A 21,259-nucleotide genomic window follows, 5' to 3' on the forward strand; every position below is an offset into this window, starting at 1 on the left:
GTGATATCTGACTTGGAATGTGAAATTGATACATAGAGAAGTATATAAATATTGGTGAAACACTTTACCCTTCAATATACCCAATACCCTTCAAAAGTCTGGGCACTTGTCGATGGAGTGTTTTGGGAAGCTCACTAGTGCCCTCTGAAGATAGTATTTGGTTGCCTATCTATCGAAAATATTTGACAACAGCCTCCCTAAGAGCCTCTCACAAGAGAGAGCCAACAGGACTAAATTACCTGAGCAGACAGGGAAGTGCGTTCATTCTCATTCATTACCACTGCTGCATGAGATACGTGAGCCCTTGGCCTAAGATACTTGGGACACTGAGTTCACTCACTGATGCCCTTATTAGGGTCTAAGTTTTTACAAACTCACCTTTTAGCGCTTTTGCCACTGCAGCAGCAGGCAGCCACATAACCTGCCTGTCATGTCTGTTCAGGYTCCTGTGCAGCTCCCGCTGTTGCTTCTTTCAGTTTCCTTACAAATGCGCCAAGGGCAAAGGAGAGATTTGGTGGTCTGCACACTGATACAAAATTATACAGATTCTCTTACAATTAGGGCTCTCTATTAAAAGCTGCCTTTTAATGCTTCCATTGCACAAAGTAGTGCAATGCACACACTGAGCAACTGAAGGTCATGTAAATACATGTCCCCAGTAATGTGATTGCTCGTTCATACACTTCCCTGACTTTGCAGTGCACACATCACACAACAAAATTTCCACTGTGCTGTGGTAAACATGCTGCCTGAATTCAAGGTAATCTGAGGATAAATCCTTTACAAGCTACCCAAGRATTCATCACCTTTGTTCATATCAGCACACACTACCTCATCTGGAGGCTGTTCTGTTTGTATAAAATTATGTTTCCATAATTTTATACCTGAGAAAGATACACAAAATTGGTATACTGCTACTTTTTCTCTGCTTCATGACTTTGGGTGGCAGCACCATAAAAAAGACCTTTGCTGCACATGATCCCACAGATACACAACAGAAAAATCAGTGTCAGATACAGCTCAAGCTACAGAAAATTCTGAAATGTGCAACTTTGTGTAATATTGTACAGCCAAAAGCCATTCTAATTGCAGTATTTGTGTTGTTTGGTGGTTAATCGGCTTTTCTTTCAGCATTGAATAGACTCAGTACTGCTGCTTTTGTAATTTGTTTCTTTTTTCTTTTCATGAGGATGTCACCTTAGTTGGCCTGCCTGAACTTGCATGAGCTATATTCCTTCCAGTCTATTTCCCACTCTTCACTGAAGTGAATGCTGATTATTTTCCTGGTCTCTGAAGACCATTGAGCCATCTTTTCTTATTATCTCACAATGGTTCTTATAGTCTGTGGGCTGCAGTGCTGCAACATGGGACTTTAGCGGGCTGCAATATTGCAGCCTGGGACTTTAAATTCCTCTGTGCCTCAAATCGTACTTGTCATGGGAAAAGATAGGGTGTGATTATTTTAGGTCTGTTCAGCACAGTGCTTCCAAATTCCCAAATACATGTGCTAGTTTCAGCAGTTAAACCATGACACAAGCCTATAAATGCACATAATTAATTCTAATACAAAAATACATATTTCCTTTTTTTTTTTTCCCCACTGAATTTTCAGTCTTTACAAGATGAATACGGGGATCTTTCAAGGTTCTTAAAGAAGCAGGCCCATAGCTGAACTCACAGCTGAAATGGGACAGCACACTCTACAGCAGATGGGAGAGATTCTCTGGACATGACCCAGGGAAGATGTGCCATGGGCTCTCAGCCTGCTCCAGCGCTGCCTACAGTGGCTGGTGCTCTTGAGCTGGTTCAGGCTGGACAAGGCGAGCCCTTGGGAGCACCTAGAAGCAGCTTCCAGTGCCTGTGAGGGTCTGTCAGGGCTGGGATCTTCTCAGGGGAGCACAGTGGACTGGTGAGGGGCAGGAGAGACTGAGATTGGCCCTTTGGAAACCTTTCTCCAGGAGGACAGATGAGCAGCAGCTCACACTGCCTGGTGCTGTGCAGGGTCCCTCTCTCCCTGAGCAGCCCGGTCTGACCCCACCGCTGACACTGCCAGAAGCAATGTCTTGCACCAGGCACCAGCTGAGCTCTCTCCTCATCTGGACTATCCTGTGGCACCATGGTCCTTTGACCCTAGTCCCTTTTCACTCTTAATGATGGCGAGCCTGTCCTTGACATCTGGAGAAAAATATTTACCATTGCATTTTTATATTACTGTTTTCTATTTGGCAAGCATTTTGAATATAAACCAACTTGAGAGTGCTGAAAAACCCTTCCAAGAGCACGTTTGATGGAGAACGTCCCTAAGAGACGTTTCTTCCTCCCTTCTGCTTGCTTCAGTTGCTGACTCCTTTTCCCATGTGAGAGCTGGTAGAAACAGATTTCTACACTTGTTTCACTTACTGTTTAATTTACTGTTATGTGTTCTTCCTTCATACCACCACAAAAGATAAGGAGGAAATGGCAGGTTTTCCTGAAAGAYTGTAATTAAAAAGCTTGTGTTTCATGGAAATAGGAGTAGGTTCCTCAGTAGCAATATTGCATGATATTGTGCATATACATTTCATCTTAATGTTTTTAATTAATTTGGGTCAATTATGTTTTTTTGCTGTCTTTGTTAAAGAAATCTTTCTGGCTCCTATTCAATGTTAATTAACAGCTCTCAGGGATGGTCTGTATTTCAAGGCACTGTTCAGCATAGCTGTGGGGGATCCTTTGTCCAAGGTAAAACTGAATGGAAAACCTGTTTGCTCTTTTATTATTGTACTTCCCAGTGCAATGTATGAGAATGTATGTTTCCCAGTTAACTCTTTAAATCTCCATTTTGTTTTCTATCATGACCATCTCTGATTAGCTGTTAACAGGCACATCTATTATATTTTATCTATGACAAATATAGATTTATGATACATTGTGATGTGATTTCTATTAGAGTCTCTGCTAAAGTAGTTTCATTCTAATGACACAATACCATAACATTGCCTTTGTTGGAATGTATACACTTTAGAGTTTGGCTTCTGCATGTCAGAGCTATGTTTGTCCACTTTACTAATCTTCACAGGTTTCATACTTCATCTATTTTTCCTCTCTCTTTTACAGTTGGTTATACCATGTTACCTCCACATATTTTTATGAAGCCTGCAATAATACTTTCACTAAATTTTATTACCTTGAGTTGTAAGCCATCAGTGACATGTGTCTCTGAACTGAGCTGATAGTAAGGGGTTCAGGGTTCATTTGTGGCTGCCTTACCGGGATGGAAGTAATGAGTTTCTGCCATGTCTTATCTTTTGCTTCAAATTTATTCCCCATTTTTTCTGAGATTGAATAATTAACAGAACTCACTTTCATGGATTTGAAAGCCTATAATTTTCAAATACAATTGTCAAWTACTTTTTAAAGCACTATCAGATGCCTCATCAATCTTTATTTCCATGTTTGTATCCTATTAATAAGCCATAGAATAATATCTGGGGGAAAAATTCCCAGTCACTCTAATAAGAGGCATACCCACTTATTCCAGCTTTCCAATGCATGTTGTGAATTTCTAATTTGCTTCTGTCATGAAGAATATCTCAAAAGGAAAGTAATCTATTTGATTATCCCAAGCACCACAGAGTACTTACTTATTGTCTTTTCTCTCTAATATTTTATTTCTAGCCAATTACTTTATTACAGCTAAGATACTCAGAAAGTTTAATAAATGTTAGTCTGTATTTTTTTCCACACTCTGTATTCTTGTTTTCAATTACTATATAATATCAGTACAGCAATATAAATATGATGAAGTGTGTTTAAATCATTATTTTAAATTCAGTTAAAATAATTCACAGAAAATTCCCCTCCTTGCTAAAGTCTGGTGGGAAATATGCATATTTTTTTTTCAAAAGAAGGCTTTCCTAGGAATGTAGTTATCCTTATCTTCTGCTTACTGTCTAGTCTATAAAATCTCTTTACATCTCTCTTAATTGCATTCTCATCCTGGTTTGTCAAAAACTCCAGCAAATATTCAAGGAAATGGATAGCTTCTCATGAGACTCTTTCCTCCTTGGATGCAGCTTATTAAAAGCCTTGTGGCCTTTTCCCCAAGATTTTGCAACATTTTAAGTTTCAAGCCTTCTAATTTACAGAATCACAGAAGAGTTAGGATTAGAAGGGACCTTCAGAGATCATCTAGTCCAAACCCCACATATTTCATTACTTTTCATCCCAAAAGTCACGGAATCAGAGAATCAATCARATTGGAAAAGAACTTTGAGATCATCAGCTCCAACCCCTAGCCTAACTATCAGGTCTTATTCTTAGAAAGAAAATTGTGCCAGCAGGTTCTTTGAGATTCACCACTCCTACTGTTATCAAAGCTGGTTCGGATTCTCCAGAGAATATGCTCATTCCTGAAGTTTCTGTCCAACATCATTACTGACCATGCTCTGTCTTACCAGACAATGCTATAAAACGCAAACACACCATCTACACTAAAATCACTACTACATTTGGTGTCCACATAGGGACAGCTCTCTTTAGGTGTGGGAGTACAACCCATCATGCCATTTAGCCTCTGCACAGCTTGCTGTCCTTACAGAGACAGTGTCAAGGAGAAATCAATCCACCATTATTTTAAGAATATCTCTATTGTGACTTGTTGCCAGAGAGTTGTGTAGACTTTCAGAAGTCATGTTGAGGCTGCAAATAGAAGATAATATAGATCCATGTCCTCATCTGGGGACTGCCCTAGGAAGTACATTGCAGGGCCATTATGTCTACATTACGTCAAGGCTTCTACTGACATAATTATGTTAGGCATTGATCTTGCCTACTACATTATCTATCAAGCAGATGGTAGAGTAACACAAATATATTGAACTACCACAACAATTTACAGTGCCAGGCTGCTCCATGGAACTACCGATTTGGGGTATTTAGCTCTGTTCAACACTTTTGCTAGAAAGTCAAATTTCTTGGGGGAAAAAGAAATCTGTTCAGTCTAAGGAAAAGAATTTGGTCAGGGTCTGGCAAAGCATTCAGATTAGGGTATTAACAAGGAAACTGTCTGTTCAGCAAAATAACAAGATTCCTAAAATTAATAAGGCAGTTTCTTTTTACTTCCTCTGATTTGCTAGCTATTGGAAGAAAGAGTATGTTTTTCCTGACAGTACTATTTATTACGTGAAACAACTCTTTGTAGAGGATACAAATCCATGAACTTCAATTTAACTTCTTTACATGCCTGATGCCATAAGAGATATTGCTAGCATTATGAAGGATTAGCAAGTATATACCAGAGCAAGCACAATGATCAGAACCAAAGCAAAAATGAAATCCCAGAACCTCTGCAAAGATGCAGAGGTAACTAAGGAGCATATTAATATTCATGCACTGCTGCTAACGTCTTTGTCTAAAAATGATCTTAGTTGTTTATAGGCTTCCATTTAACAATGCATACTTAACCCTTAGAATAAATATAAACTAAAGATAGGGCTGTGATAGATGCAGTGTGTCTCAGATAGGGACAAGAAACAGTACCTAATAGCATCATATTTGGGACATCTACATTGTTAGATGCAATGCAGAAGAACTAATCTGCCCTGTGACAGTGAGCAGGATGCATCCAAGAGAGGTCCTGTCCAAGACCAGGAAGTGCCCTGAATCAATCCCCTTACTGCACCCTTGCTAGCTCAGAGGAAAACATATCTCCTGTGCTGCATGCTTTGCTGTCTCAGGCAGTTTTGTTCAAAGTCCCTTCTGCTGGAAATATGTATCTCATTAAAGCACCTTTCTTTCCATGTCAGGTATTATTGTCTTCTCTCTTACTACACTGGATGAACTTTTGTTTCGATAATTGTCCCTCTCACATTTTACTGTGCTCTACATTCAAACTGCAGTCTAGTCCTACAGTAGCATGACAGATACTCAGATTCACACTATTTAATATTAGCCTGTCTAGGGTTGGATCTATAAATCCAGGGTAATTGTGCTGCATGATCCTGCTTTGGAAGAGGAAGAGTTTTTTGACTCATTGTATGCTTTCACATCAATCAATAATTTTCTTAAACAGTCGAGAGATGTAACTCAAAATGTTCACATTTTACAGATAAATTTAGTTACTTTCTTGTTCTTTATAGCTGAATCTCCTGTGTTATTGCTGTGACTCGAGATTTTTACTGCATTTGTAGTCTTGTCTGGAAAGCTATATTTCAGAAAAAAACAAATCTGAAAGAATATATTGTGCATCCAGTCTCTGAAACTGCCCAAACTAAGAAATGGCAAGATATTACAAAGCACATGGACATGAGTAAAGTTGCCCTGACCTTTCCCTTTTGCATGTTCATGTTTTCCAAATGACCAAAGCATCTTGGATTTAAAGACAGAGGTACTTCTCCTTTTCAGAGGCACATTCTTTTAGCCAATAAATAATCTCTATTAATTGCAAACACCTTTCTGATAGAAGACACAGAGCACAAGCTGAATGTTACTCTGTGAGAGAGGTACAGTTTAGACTTCTTTCATCCACTCTTAGAACTTTTTGCTTTACTGCTTGTTAAGAGCAGAAGTAATTCAGCTACACTTACAGTGGGAATAAAGTACAGACAACAATTTCCAGCCATTTGGAACTTAAATCCTTTGACTACCTGGAGTAGCACATACCATTACTGACACTAGAGCAAGAAACACTAAAAAAATTACTGTAATTATGGTGTTTGACCAGCTTTCCAACAGAGATCTGTGAAACTTCACACTCAAGTCATAATTTTCTTATGCTTTGAAATGACTTGCTGAATGTAAAGCTTCTAAATTGAGTGGAAAAAGTGGTTGGTTCTGACCTACCAAGATGCCCTGTAAAAGTACAGCTGATTGGAACACTGACTTCTAGAGGCCTTTAATAAAAACTCACAGTTAAAGATTTCCATCAATATTCTAAATGGTGCACCCTTTTCTCTCTCAGTGGCACACCACATCTATATCAGCAGTATAAGCTGATAAAAGTGAATTCTCTGCTGACATGCTTGTCAGCTTCCCAGAGATGTGTAATGTACAGAAGTCTCCACTGGGTAGTCCAGGAAACAGAAACTTTATGGTTTAGCTCTAAAGCTATAAGGCTCTAGAGGACATATTGACCCTTGCCTATAGTATTTTAGCAGATATTATTTCAAAGTCTATCTCTCAGCTATTTATTTTAATCTCCATTACTGAAGTTAATATGTTTTGTTTTACACCTGCTCTTTGTATTTTCAACTGCATTTAACAGTTCCAACAGCATACACAGCATACCAAGATTATACAACAAACTGCATTTATCTCTATGCCACACATAGATTTTGATTTTTGAATCTGACTTTTAGTTAGGTGTTTTGAAATTAGCATGAAGGTCTCAATCACTTATTACTGTAATGTGCTCCAAGTCATCAGAGTTGCAATCACAGGCTGCAATTACAGGCTTAGTGATTGGAATTACCAGTATTAGCCCAGTGTCATGTGTGAAGCCACGATGCCATCAGAAGTTACCAAACTTTCAAATCAGGGATGAAATGGCTGTGTTTCAAAATGTGTTTACACCTTACAAGTGTTTGTTTTTTTCTTCTATGAGAGAAGCAAATAGATGTGAGTGATCTCATGATACATGAAGTATTTCACCTCAGATTTCAGTATGTTATTTAGAAAAAAAGGACACTTGCATGTGACCTCATAGAACAACTTTATGAAGAATAACTTCCATCTTTTTTATGCAATAAGACAGATCGACTTGCAACAGATAAAGCCAGAAGAGAATGAGAAGACAGATTTTTACCATAAAAGCAATCAGACTCATGAGCAGAATTAGACAAYCAAACTATACTAAAGTGCATTTTTCCAGACTATGATCTCTTTACATCTTTTGCCACCAACCTGTAACAGTGAAACAAAGAACTCAGTGCACAAAGATTTTCTGAATTGGCAAAGCCATATGAGGGAGYCCAGCCCAAGCAGTAGACTTGCAGGTTGTTTCACAGTGCACCATGGCATGGGCAAGATGAACCCTGCAGCAGCAAAGCAACAGGAAAGGAAGAGTGGCAGCTCGCAAAAGGAAGGATGACAGAAAAAAACCTGCAAGTGAAGCTGCCATGAACAGTTATTTTTAGCTGGCAGTACTTGCATATATTGCCATATGCCTTTCCAGTACACTATGAGTGTGCTCTGCAAGGCCTGGCCCACACCAAGACAGCAATGGCTGACCAAGGCCAATCTCTGCAGGCAGCAGCACATACCCRGGAAAGCAGGGTTTTCCACCCAGCATTGGTGTTTTTACTGGTCTTTCACTTTTTCACTGACACTAGAGATGTGAATGGAAAGAAAAAAAAAATCTGGACATTTTTCTCCTCCTCATGCTTCCCACCAGCACACTTATACCAGTATGAGTGTCTGGCTGACCACAGGGTAAATTCTGCTGGTCTGTCTGATTGGAAATACAGAAAGAAACATGCAGGGTGCCTATGTGGACACATGGGGACTTGCATTAGCACCAGACGAGATGGGGAATGTGGGAAGGCAGGCAAGACCATCACCTTCAACAGTACTGCCAATTTAAGTGCACCTTCAAATTATTTATTGCATTTAGAAATACGCTGCAATTTTTAAAGTTTGCTGAATATATGTGGGCTTGAACAACATGCTCATTTGAGCTTGATGGAAATTGGCTGGAGGCAGCCTGCAGCAGTATCGTCTAACACCTGCTACCCTGCCAGCAGTCACCRGTTTCTGAACCAGAACAAGCAAACACTGTTTCATGAAAGTCCGATATGTGCATGCTTGTTTACAGTTCTCATTAGGAGAAGGAATTGCTAATCCGCYATTAAAAGTGACTATTTTATCAGGCACAATTACCTGCAGAGCCATTTGTATCTGCCCACCAAATGCAGRATGCTGAACTCCCAAGAGAGGTACACTGAAAACAGCCATACAAGCACTGAAGTTTTCATTAAACTAATTTGGAAATAACAATCTTCCTGTATAACTAGCATCATTTTATAGTAACAAATGCAACCAAAATGTTCCAAAGTTGCTGCTCAGTAATGTCTTCTGGCACTAATTGTTTCTATGCCRGAGGCTTAAGACTCTTCTAGTTAACTGTGTAAGGTAAAATGTATTTGCAAGTGATGAATGGCAGCTGCACAAGTGTGCAGTTGCAGACCAACCTTCCTTAGGGTTTCTCTCTTCAAAGGGAGACTAATATAACTCAAGTGAGACTACAAAAGAAAAGCTCCAGTCTGTACCAATACTGGTCCTACTCCAGTAGGAGTATTTCTGGAAGAAAAATATTACCATGTAAATACCTTTACATAACTTTGCTGAAATTAATTCCAATGCAGATTCACTAAAAGGTTTCACTGTCTTAAGACTGAGTAAAGGAATTAGGTTCTRCTCATAGTATCATTGCCTTCACTCTTATTTTTTTTTCAAAATGGCTTATAATTATCCTGAAGTGAAAGGAGAAAGAACATTTCTTTGTATTGACAATATGTGAAAACATGCAAACCAATAGTTGTGAGATGCAGTAGCTGCCTTGCAAAGTCACACCCTGATTATTTAACTGTAATTCATCTGTGTAGTTATGCCAAAAATACAAGTGTATATACAGGAGATGGCATGACACAGTTGGGATGGAATGTTATTTTGAGCTATTTCTTCTCATTAAAACACTTTCTAACAGCACGTTCTTAAGGGCAACTGCAGGCTGTTGGAAAAGATTTTTAATGGACAAACACTATTATCCCCCAAATCTTGTGATTCTGGGGAGTAAACAATGCTGTGGAAAGTATTTTTTTTTTTTTTCAAATACGTAGAAAAGAGGTGCTAAAGAACAAGTGCTGCAGAAGATTTTTCATCAGGCAGAATAAAGGCATAATCACTGCTGCACAGCATTTTGAACATGATTGCATGAATTTTGGCTCTTAGGTCAACAGAAAAAAWAATCACAAAGGAAGATTAAGCAACAAACTGGGTGTTTCTATTGCTGCTGCTGTTTCTCTACTTTATGTAAAGARCATTTCCAAGCCTCCAGTAGTAACTAAAATATATGAAATGAATTCTGCATTTTTCAAGTCACTTGCTGTCAGTATTTAAAAAGCAGTGAGTTATCATGAGTGACTTTGGATTTATCTTTAAATCCAAACACTTTAAATATAATGAATAATGTCTGAAGCTCACAAGTTCAACAGTCTGGGACACATTATGCACCATACATAATTGTCACACAGTTCTTACTATGCCATCAGATTTTCAGTACTGGATAACTAAATCCTCAGCACTGTTTTTTTTTGTTGTTTGTTTGTTTGTTTGTTTGTTTTTTTCTATTTTTTGTGCTCTGGTTTGGTTTTTTGTTTGTTTGTTTGTTTTGCTTCAGTATCTTTTTTTTTTCTCCTGCAATGTAGTCGTTAGTTGCCCAGGGAAACAAGTAAGATAGGGTGTTTTACTCCCATCCTTTTGCAAATTTGTTCTAGCATAGATTAAATAGAATAAAGACAGTCACAGGCAGTTTTTGCCCTTAAGTCTCACGGTATCTCTGTGCATGTGAAAAAACACAGTACCTCCAGCAACAGTTGCCAAGCTCTTGGTGGGAAGTTGAAGATGATCACTCTGGGCAGCCATCTTGTCTTGCTAAAACATTCTTTGTCCTTCAAAAAGGCCTGTCTCAGGAAACAAGTGGGATGACAAATCAGGTCAGTACAAGCTTGGGTCAAATAGAAAGCAAGCTCTTCCCCAAAACTCAACAGTTCCTGGTTTTGAGTTTAGACACCCCCACACTTCTCCGGCACTGAGCTCAATTTCCGCAGTGCTCTGGAACTCCCTTATCTAATATACTGGCTTTCAGACTACATGAGGAATCTTGTTCTCACATGTTGCCAGTTTAGAAGGTGCTTTGTTGACACCATCCTGCRGTACAAACACCAATATGTCCATCTTCTGCTGTGAGGCAATGAGGCAGAATCACCAACAAACAAAAGCATCATCCTTCTTTTTCATGGCAGCCTTTGCATGAGCATCTCCCAGCTCACCTGTCTCCAGCCTTGTCCCCCTTGGCTCACATTTCTCAGTGCCAGTCAGTTCTCCAGGCTCATCTGTGGTGCCCCGAGGCAGCAGCTTAGATCAGCATGGCTTCGAAGCTGCCAGCTGCCATTGCACTTACACAGGCTGTGCCTCTTGCTGACACCAGTGGCTGTGCAGAAAGACAGCTCAGGCAGCCCCTCCAGCTTAACTGCTGGCTTCTGGATCAATCACCTGGATGCACGCACAAGTATGGGGATGGACAGGAAACATGAACCATAGCTAGCCAAAATTCAACCTTGCCATGAAAGATCACTCTGTACCAGGATATAGTTTCTATAAAGAAGACACAACAGARCAAAAATTTATCCAGCATGATTTCAAATTACTTATGCTGGTATTTGAAACTGTGAGTCAAACCAGGCAGTAGAAACAGGGGACTTGGAATTAAACTGATTATAGCTGCCAGGGAACTACACCTGCTATTTGAAAAAAATTCTTTGAAAACTGCCATCCTGACAGTTTTTTCACATCTCTCAAAACAAATGTATACTAAATCTGAACTTCTTCAAGGAGTGAGGAAGGGCTTTTTTTTGGTGACTTTTAATAGCATAAAATGTAGCTTATTCTTACTCAGTAAGGGCTAACCCCAGAATAAACAAGTATTAAATCCTAGAATGAAAGAGAAATGGATTATATAAGGATGCAGAAGAGATTGACTGCATGAGAGAACGGTACTTTCCACAAAATTTTTTGGACTTTCCATACTATAGTGAATCTGCAGTTAGTCACTAAACACGTGACCATTTATAATCCCAAAAAGGGAACAGTGCAATATGTCAAATGTATTAAATGCAAGCACAAAGATTCCAGTCACTGCATCATTTAGGTCTGTAAATCTCCAAATTTCAAACACTGGTCCAAAGAGATGCTGTGAATTCCTCAGGTTTCTAATATGATGGTGGAGGTGTTAATTTGGATTCAAGTACGCACATTGAATACTYAAGCTAATCATGCTTTAGAAAGATAGTGTGAACATAAATACCCTTCAGCCTGCAAAAGATTATCAAGATCTGCCMTAAAATATATTTTACTTTTTGTCTCAAACTTCAGTATTCAGGCATTTTTCCTTTTAAATGTCTCTCACTTAAACAAGAATTTCTGGCCTAAAAATAATGCTTTCAATTTTCARAAAACGAGTATATAGTGTCAGATTTGTAGTTTTTTTGGCCTTTGGTGATAGAAGATGCTGGCCTGCTTGGCTTTGGAACAACATAGGCACAGYGAACACTACCTCCGTTAAAAAAGGAAAAAAAAAAAAAGAAGCTAGGGTTCAGCTGGCTTTTAGTCCCTTCTGCTGCTATTGGTAGTCCAAATTAGCAATGTTCTGCTGAAAGRAACCCTCTGTGCTCAAGCCTAGCTTTTAGTCGTGGTCAGGTTATCCTAACCTGATCTCGTGCTTCCATTTTCCCTCAGTTTCAGCTGACTCACTCGCTCTTCAGATGTACGCATACAGAAAAAAGCATTCTCTCTCTGTTGAGCCTCTAGGTATTCACTGCCACATTCACCCATTTCCTTGGCAACAAAATTACTTCAGGACAAGTTATGGTTACATTTATTGTAGGCATCTATCTGCAGATCTATTTTCCTTTTTTTTTTTGTGGTCAGGCCAGAACAGTTTGCAATGGTTTACTTTCTTTTAAGATGATGACTGAAGCTGATTATACTCATCAGAGCAGATAAAAGCTCAAGTCTTTGAAGGCTTGTGGAGAGCAGTGCAGGGATATCCAAGCTGCTGTTAGTGGCCTCACATGGGCACTCATCTCAGTATGGTGCAAGTAGCAAAACGACCCTGGCCTTAGTCATCAATACTTCTTGTCCTGTCCACTCCAGCTCTGTTGCTTCTAATAATGGGCCTAAATGAACTTCTTGTAGGTTATAACAACTTACCTTGTGATGAGGCTTTCAGATCAATAAAAAAAGTTTCAGCTGTCCCTGTCTTAAATTAGGTGGCCTATTATGCTAGCAAAAGACAACCATATAATTTAGAATTTTTAATCTTTTTTATCTTTTTTTTTTTTTTTTTTTTTTAAAAAAAATTTTGCTTAATCTTGTGAGTAAAATCAATGGCTACACAAGAAATTGACGTATTTGTAGCTTGAGGTACATATACAAAAGGAGAGTACAAAAATACAACCTAAAAGAAAAACAATGTTAATATTGTGCATGAATCTAATACTAGGAGGCCTGAATTACATCAAATGGCCCTGACGATTGTATATACATAAACACAATACAGTTTACTGTGAATGCAGAAAACAGGAAATAACAAAATCGGCCAACTCATCTGCAGTTGYTAATTTCAGAACAGGATCTCTTGTGTCATAATTACTGGCTGCTCTATTTCAGTAGATTCCTAATGTAAACTGCAACAACTTTGGAATTGAATTTCACTGAACTGTATAGTGGACTCCAGCAGAGTCAGCGTATTAACGTATCTACTTTAACAACCACAGTATAACTTCTATTTAGTCTTGCACTGCACAAACTTGCCTGGAGTTGTGTGAGGCCAGGAGAGGATTTTATGGGATTTATGCACATGGGAAGACTTACACACCTACTCTGCAGCACTTGGAATAAAATATCAGTTAAAGTGGCCAGATAATTCTTTAACGACCAGAAGTTTCTGATTTAAACAAAACAGTACCAAAAGTTCAATCTTCCACTCAAGCGTCACTAGCACCGGGAGCTGTTATACACGCTGAGCGGGGCGCTGTCAGCTCCAGGCCTGGGCTGTTTTGACGCTGTCTGTTGGCGGTGGCAGCACCCAGGCAGTGCGGGCAGGGGCGGGTCGGGTAGGGGTTCCCGGTTCCCGGTTCCCGGTTCCCGTTCCCGTTGGGACGGGTCTCGCCCCTCTCCCAGTCCCGCCAGTGCCGTGGAAGGCCCGGCGGCTCCGCGCGGCTGCCGCACGCCGACAGCGCCCCCTGCCGGCGGCGCCCCACCACGCAGCACCGGCGGCTCCCATTGGCTCCTCCCCGCTGGGCGGGGCTCCGCCGGCGCTCCGCGCGCTCCCATTGGGCGAGCCCCGGGAAGGGGCGGTGCCGCCTCCTCACGTGAGCACCGGAGACGTGCTCTGTCGCCCGATGGCGCCCCCTGGCGGCCGGCGGCCTCGCCACGCCGGCATGGAGGAGAGCGGCAGCGGCGGCGGCGGCGGCGGGGCGGACCCGGGCCCGGGCACGGCCGCGGGCGGGGAGGGCGAGGGCTGCGAGGGGCTGTGGGAGCTGCCGGTGGAGCGCTGCGAGAGGCGGCCCGTGTGCGGGCGCTGCAGGTGACGCGGGCGCGGGGCCGCGRAGGTGCAGAGGGGCCGGTGGGCCCCGCCCCGCTCGCCGTGAGGCGGTGCCGAGGCCCCGGGCGGGCGCGGGTCGGTGGCTCGGCTGTGTGGGAGTCACCGTCAGACATGCACTGAGCGGCTCGGTATGAACGAGGTCTCGCTCGCCCTCCAGCGTGTGTGGCATCATACAATCACGGAACGGGTCACGCTGGGAGGGACCACACGGGGTCATCTGGTGCGACCTCCCTGCTCAAACAGGGCCGTCCCAAAGCACATGACACCGGATGGCATCCTGATCGTTATTGGATATCCCCAGTGAGGGAGACTCCATAAATTCTCTGGATAATCTGTTCCAAGCACTGTAAAGAAGYTCTCCCTCATGTTCRGGTGGAACTTCTTGTGCACCAATTTCTCCCTGCTGCCTCTTGTCCTGAAAGGCATCATGTCCTAAAGGCAGAGACACACCTAGGAATACCATGACAGGGTGTAGGGATACCATGACATGAATTAACGTTGTTGCCCAAGGAATGGCAAGGAATGGGTGAATGTGGGGAATACCTCTCTAGGTATATATATATATACCTCCACAGAGCTACAGCTTTTGGCTGTATGCACACCTCTGAAAAGCAGAGKTGAAGGGAAAGATGTGTCCCCTCAGTGCTATGCAGTGAGGTACGTGACACTTTAGTATGGCTGGGCAGCTTTTGGTGCTTCATCCAAAGAAAATGAGAAACAAGTCTTACCTAACATCAGCAGCTAATTTTGAAATCCATTCAAGCACTGGTTAATAGAACTTGTTGTGAACTCAGGTATCTTTTTAAAGGAGGCAGTGACTTAGCAGTCTTACAGAAACACCTCATAATTTGATTTTATGTTTCCCTATGTATGTTATTTTAGTGAAGTGGGTGCAGGTTGTCATATGTTCCCGAACTGAAACGCTTGTGCGTAACTGCCAAAGAAAAAAAGCTTCCCAGCACCTACACTTTCATCTGTTCCTGATCATTGGTAAAAGAAGTGGAAAAGCATGTGGTTTTGCTAACAGTGTAGTTGCAGTCTCTTTCAAATGTCAGCGTTCAGAAGCCTCTTCCTGGTGAGCTTCCTGTATGTCAGTTGTAATAAAAAATATGTATTGTGCAAGTCGTAACATTTTTAAGGGTTCACTGTTAAAAAAAGTAGTCATAAGCAAGAGTTGATGCTCCAAGATGAAAACCAAGCTGGKAAGTGACACTTTCCTTTTACTGCCCTCTTTTTCTCCCGTGACTTATAGCTCAAAGAACCAATGACTTACAGCTCAAAGAACTTCTAGAGCTGCATGTGGTTTTGTATGTAATATCGCCCAATAAATACAGGGTTTTTTTTTCTGATGTGATTTTCCATGTAGATTTCATATATCAGCAACATCTGGCTAGCAAGATACCACAGGTCTACAAGCCACAGTGGGGGAGAAATTACCTTTTCRCTTATTTTGACTATGGCTCCCACATTCCTTTTTTGCACATAGTATTCAGATGTGCGCAAGCTAGCCAGAGATTTTTGTCTCCTCATTCTGTGGCTGCTTAGTTTCCTAGTAACCTTTTGAGAAGTCTTGTGGAAAGCCAAAGTTGAATTTGTCAACTACAGCATCCTCACCCCTGTATTTATTGATTCTTTCAGAGTTCTGAAATAGTTCTGAAAAGTAGGGTTTCCTTTTGCTAAAGCCATGCTAATTCTTTTCATATAAATCATGTAGTTTTGTAAGAGTGCAGTAAACATATTTTTATTTGTAGTTTCTGCTCACATTAACAGTCTTATTTGTTGAAGATTTTTTAAAAAAATAGTTGTTTGCTGCTTGACATTTCTAGTCCTGAAATGCCAAGGAATTGTTGAATGAGAGTTAACCCATTGTCATTCCTTAYTGAGCTGTTAAACCTTGAGTTCTTTTAAAATGCTTGTAGGGTACTGCTTGTTACTGCTGTTTATTTTGTCAGTGTGTTTCACAATGTCTACTCTTAATTCCTTCAATTTTGGACAGATTCTTTGATGAGGAGAAAAATGGTTTCTGGAATAGGGATCTCTGTTTTATTTCATTGTGAAAGATATGCAATTTTTTTCAGCTCCTCATTGCCATATGATATTAAAACATCAGTTTCCTAAAGAGCAGTGGATGAATTACATTTGCTTGTGAGGAGCATGGGTACAATGAGCATGGACAGTGAAAGAAATGTAGGGGCAGAGAAGCCATGGAGGATGAAAAGACTATAGAGCCACTTACTTTTTAAGAAACAAGGAAAGTGGCGTATTTTTTTATGGTGACAGTGGTGCAAGACTAAACTGTGCATTCAGTGTATTTTTCCAGTATATTCTCTTTAGCCTCTTCTTCAGTATTATAGCTGAATTGTTTTTTTCATTGATCACGACAATCTGTGGCATGACTTGGAGTTGAAGTGGGAAAGGCTGCCTCATGGGAAGAAATATTACCTTGAATCATGTTGATTGGGGGCAAATATGCTTAATTAACTTCCTTAGCTTTCTGAACTCTAGATTTTTATTTTAATGTACCTTAATGGATGTGATTTAGGTCTGAATTTGATACAAAAGCATGAAAGAATGGGCTCTCTTTGACATCATCTGGTGATTTCTCAGGGGAACTGATTTCAGGTTCTGACTTTTTTTTTACATATGGCAAGAAGCTGATTGACAGCTTACTAACAAGGGCTCACTCAGTCAGGATGTGAAATAGAAATGTGGGAGTAGGGTAGATAAGTTTTCATGTCAAATAAAGTGAATGTCACTAGAGTGTCCTGCAGGAACAGGATGTTTTTAAATGTTATATGTTTGAGATTTCTATTGCCTGCAGTGGTGATGGGAAAAACACTAGCATTTGCAATAGCTTAATGCAAATAGTGGAGAATTTGAATGAAGTAATGTAATGCAATTTTACATTTTCAAGATTTTTGTGTAAGTGCCAGTGGAAAAAAAAGAAGGTGAAAGCTTATAGCTGCTGTTTGAGATGGCAAGCAGCTGATGCAAATGAAGTATGTGCAGTTGACTGTTTTATTCTTGAGGAGAGAATTTAATGCATAGTCTATCTGCCAAAACCAAAAGGTGAGTGGTGATAAACTTTGAATCGATAACTTCATAAAGCTTTCATAGCTAACTTAAGTGTTCTACTTCCTTTCCCCACACCTGAACATTTAAATAGGAGAATAAGCTTAATATAGTTTCCAAGTTGCTATTAGCTTGGAAAACAAAATGAGCCRGTGCTGTGCCTGGAGTAATGTAGGGCAACAATTTGATTTTGTGGTGTGACACTGATAGCAGTTTCACATTTTGAAATTGTGTCCTTCTGTGGGTTGGACTTCATTGTTTTCTGGATATGTGGTGCTGTTAGGGAAAAATGCCTTTTGGTAGTACAAGAGCCATGAAAACACAGTTGACTTCTTGCCACAAATCTTAACTGTATGTATGAAGAATTTCATTGTAGTAGGAGAACTTCTGAAGAAGAATTTTTCTCCTGAAGAATTTTCAGGAGAAATTGAGATTTTAAACTRTGATGTCATTTATCATCTCTGGACATTGCTAGGTCTCTTGTGGGTCATCACAAATAACCACTGGAAATAGTCCTCCATGTTTGCGGAACCCATTTATGTTGTAAAGTTAGTAACAGCTGGTGATTTCTCAATTCTGCTGTGATATATGCTTCTGTGCTGTATGTGTATTTCATTGGTGGCGTGAAAGTAAAGGAGTAACATTGATTGTTTAATATAAATACTCCCTTTGCCTATATCAAAAATATTACAGATACTCTATGGAATTTGAGTGCTGTGAGGGCTCTTGATAGCATAGATAAATCGACAGTGACTTGTGATGATACGGTGCTGATTCATATTTGGAGGAAAAATGTAATGGTCTTACATAAATGTCATATTTGTTAATAATTCTGTTATGCCATATAAAGGCTGTCTGAAGAAGCAAGGTGGGTTTTCTCAGCACAATAAATATATGTGGTTGCTTTATAGCACATTGTGACGGTATTTAGGCACAAACATGAATTTTTAAAGTTTAAGTAGCAATCATAGTAAGTGAAATAAGCATACATTAAGTCATTTAACGACGGTAGTTGCAAGAAAATAGCTTCATAGCCCTTGACTACTTACACTTTGGGATAATCTTTTATCCAGTTTACATGTTTTTGTTTTTGCTGTTTGAAGAGGAATACTCACTTCCTATGAGGACATAATTGTTAATCACCACCCTCACAGTCTGACATACTCAGCTGTGGTTGTAGCCTGGACGCTCTGTCACGGTTGCTTACAACCCAGAGTCTTACATACAGAATGGGTGAGGTTGGMAGGGACCTCTTAAGATCATCTTGAGTCGGCTGAAGCAGGATCAGCTAGAGCAGGTTGCCCAGGACTGTGTCCGGTAGGATTTTGAATATCTCCAGGGATGGAGACCCCGCAACCACTCTGGGAACTTCTTCCAGTGTTTGACCAGTAGAAAATGTGTGTCTTTTGYCTCTTGCCCTATTAGTGGATGCTTTTGAGAAGAGTCTGTCTTATTTATCTTCATTCCCTCCCATCAGTCATTTATACAGGGGAATAACATCCTCTGTAGCCTTCTCTTTTCCAAGCCAAAGAGTACAAGTTCTCAGCCTCTTCTCATAAAAAAGTGCTCCAGACCTTTGGTCTTCTTTAGCTATATTTGGACATACTCCAGTAAGTTTGTTATGTTCTGGGAAGCCCAGATCTTGACCCAACACTCCAGATGTGTCCTTAATAGTAATGAGTAGAGAGGAAAGATCAACTCCCTTGACTTCCAGGCAGTGTAAAATGCAGTCCAGTTGATGGCCTTTGTGTCAAGGGCAAGGACACTATGCTGGCTGTTGATTAGCCTCTYTGCCAGCTCCTTCTCTACATCGCTATTTTCCAGCCTGCTGTTTGGTTCCGAAGGGTATTGGTGCCCATGGTTTTTCTTCCTCTTATGCAGGACTTTGCATTTACCTGTCTGAAACTTCATTAGATTCCTTCCAGCCCATTTCTCTGACCTGTCGTCCTGCCAGAGACCAATATTACCGGATAAACCCATTGCTTTTCTTTTGAAGTTCATTTGCTGTTTATTCAGCTCTTTGTATTATTCTGAGCCACATAAATACTTCCTGGCTGGTATGGCTGGGTCAGGAAGATAATAGTCTCTATTGATTTTCTTAGAGGAGGGCATTTACACAAACAATTGATCCATAGATGAGTTTATCTGAAGCAAAGGCCACCTCGTGGCCTTCTGCCCCTAATCTTGGAGTTAGTTGTGTTTCCCTGGCCAGCAGAGAATCCAGCCATGAGACCACAGAACAAATTGTTGTTTTGAGTTTTATTACAATTAGGAGAAGAACATTCCGGAATGATTTTACAGCAGAATGCAGAATATTTTTAACAGTAAGTGCCTATTTGTGCAACAGCAAAAAGTTACTTTACAAACTGTGAGAACTTATTTCAGCATTTAGTGGTCATGTTGATTTTCCTGCCACTGGAGAAGCAGACATATTTAGACAGTAATATGCCAGCTCTTCTGACAAGGTTAGAAATTTTAATAGGGCTAGAGTGTGAAAAGCAAGATGATACAAACTGAAAATATCTTCCATTCAAGAATTACCCTTTTTTCTTGATAGACACAAATGTCTTTTAAGTTTCTAATTTATTTTCAATAGAAGATTCTCAAGGAGTTTTGAAGAATGTTAAGAGGGTGTCTTAAAATTTTATAGTAATAAATATGCAGAATTTACCGATGTAGATATCACTTGCTTGAAATTGATGAACTACCATATATTAATCTATACCACATTTTAAGAAGAATAGCKAAAGATAGGTGGAAAAATTGTCAGGCATTAGTTTTGAAGTTCAGTGCCATTTATTATATTAACATGCTTCTGGTAATGTTGCTTTAAATGRTTATAGTTTGCTCACTAAATTCTGTATCTTCTATTGGCTTGAATTATAAATATCAAGCTGAACATTGTTAATTTTGYTCTGTGTTTAGCAGTTACTGTATATGCAGTAGTTTCTCATGCTGTTTCTTTGGTCCATGTTAACAATAATGAGTGGTGCCAGAGCTGTTGGCAAATTGAAGATTTTGTGATTTCACTTTTACTTATTTCTGCAGTGCTAAATTTAAAAGGCATTTATTCATTTCCTATTGTAATGTGATCAGATTAATGAGTAGGGACCTTTTTAAGCTGCATGTTTATGCCTCAGTTGACTTGGTTACTTGGGTACTTTTTCATCTGCTGGCATTAAAAAAAGGAAAAAGAATATGTTGGGCTGGCCAGCTGTGGACTGTGGATAACTATAGACTAAGAGGAGCACAACCAAAGACAAGAACTGCAGCAGATGATAATCTTGTTAATTAAAACAACTGGAGTACCTTTGGCTTCTATTCTGTAATTACACTAAGTACAACTTTTCCTTGGGGACAGTATTATATTGTAAAAGAGGTAAAAAATGTTTCAACATTAATCAGGCCTTCCCAGTTTAATTGTAAGGAGTACTAAAACTACCAGTGGTTATTTTTCAAGATTTGCTTTTCATTTTTATAAACACAGCACAAAGCAAAAACCTGAAGAAAGATGAATTTTACTTTCCTTTCTCTGAGAATTACAAAAGTAGGGGRCACATGAAGACTGTTATTTATATACCTAAATGAGAGTTGGTTTAAGTGCAGCAAATTCAGTGATTTTTCATGCAGTTTCTGGGGCTTGCATCTGGCATTGGCATAAGTGAATTTCACCTGCAGTGCTATCCCCTTTTGAGGAGACCAAGCCCTGACATATCCCCAGGCTGTTTGTAGTATAGTGTATTCTAGAGTTTGTCTGAGCATCCTCTGATGAATTGGTCTCATACAGTTAACTTTGGGTTATTTTTGTTATTTTTCTTTTTTTTT

The 21,259-nt window shown here is 40.1% G+C and overlaps 1 protein-coding gene across 1 annotated transcript in view; it reads left to right on the plus strand.

Moving 5' to 3' along the window:
• Positions 1–5,289: 5,289 nt before the first annotated feature.
• DTWD2 (DTW domain containing 2) overlaps positions 5,290–21,259 on the plus strand; it is a 67,863-nt gene continuing 51,893 nt past the window's right edge. Inside the window, exons 1-2 of the mRNA XM_057373099.1 lie at positions 5,290–5,343; positions 13,841–14,344. Coding sequence (XP_057229082.1) covers positions 5,290–5,343; positions 13,841–14,344 — 558 coding nt within the window. The remainder of the gene's footprint in view (positions 5,344–13,840; positions 14,345–21,259) is intronic.

This window comes from Malurus melanocephalus, unplaced genomic scaffold, assembly GCF_030028575.1.
Source record: "Malurus melanocephalus ecotype Western Australia unplaced genomic scaffold, MMel_1.1 scaffold_7, whole genome shotgun sequence".
In the NCBI taxonomy this organism is placed as follows: domain Eukaryota; kingdom Metazoa; phylum Chordata; class Aves; order Passeriformes; family Maluridae; genus Malurus; species Malurus melanocephalus.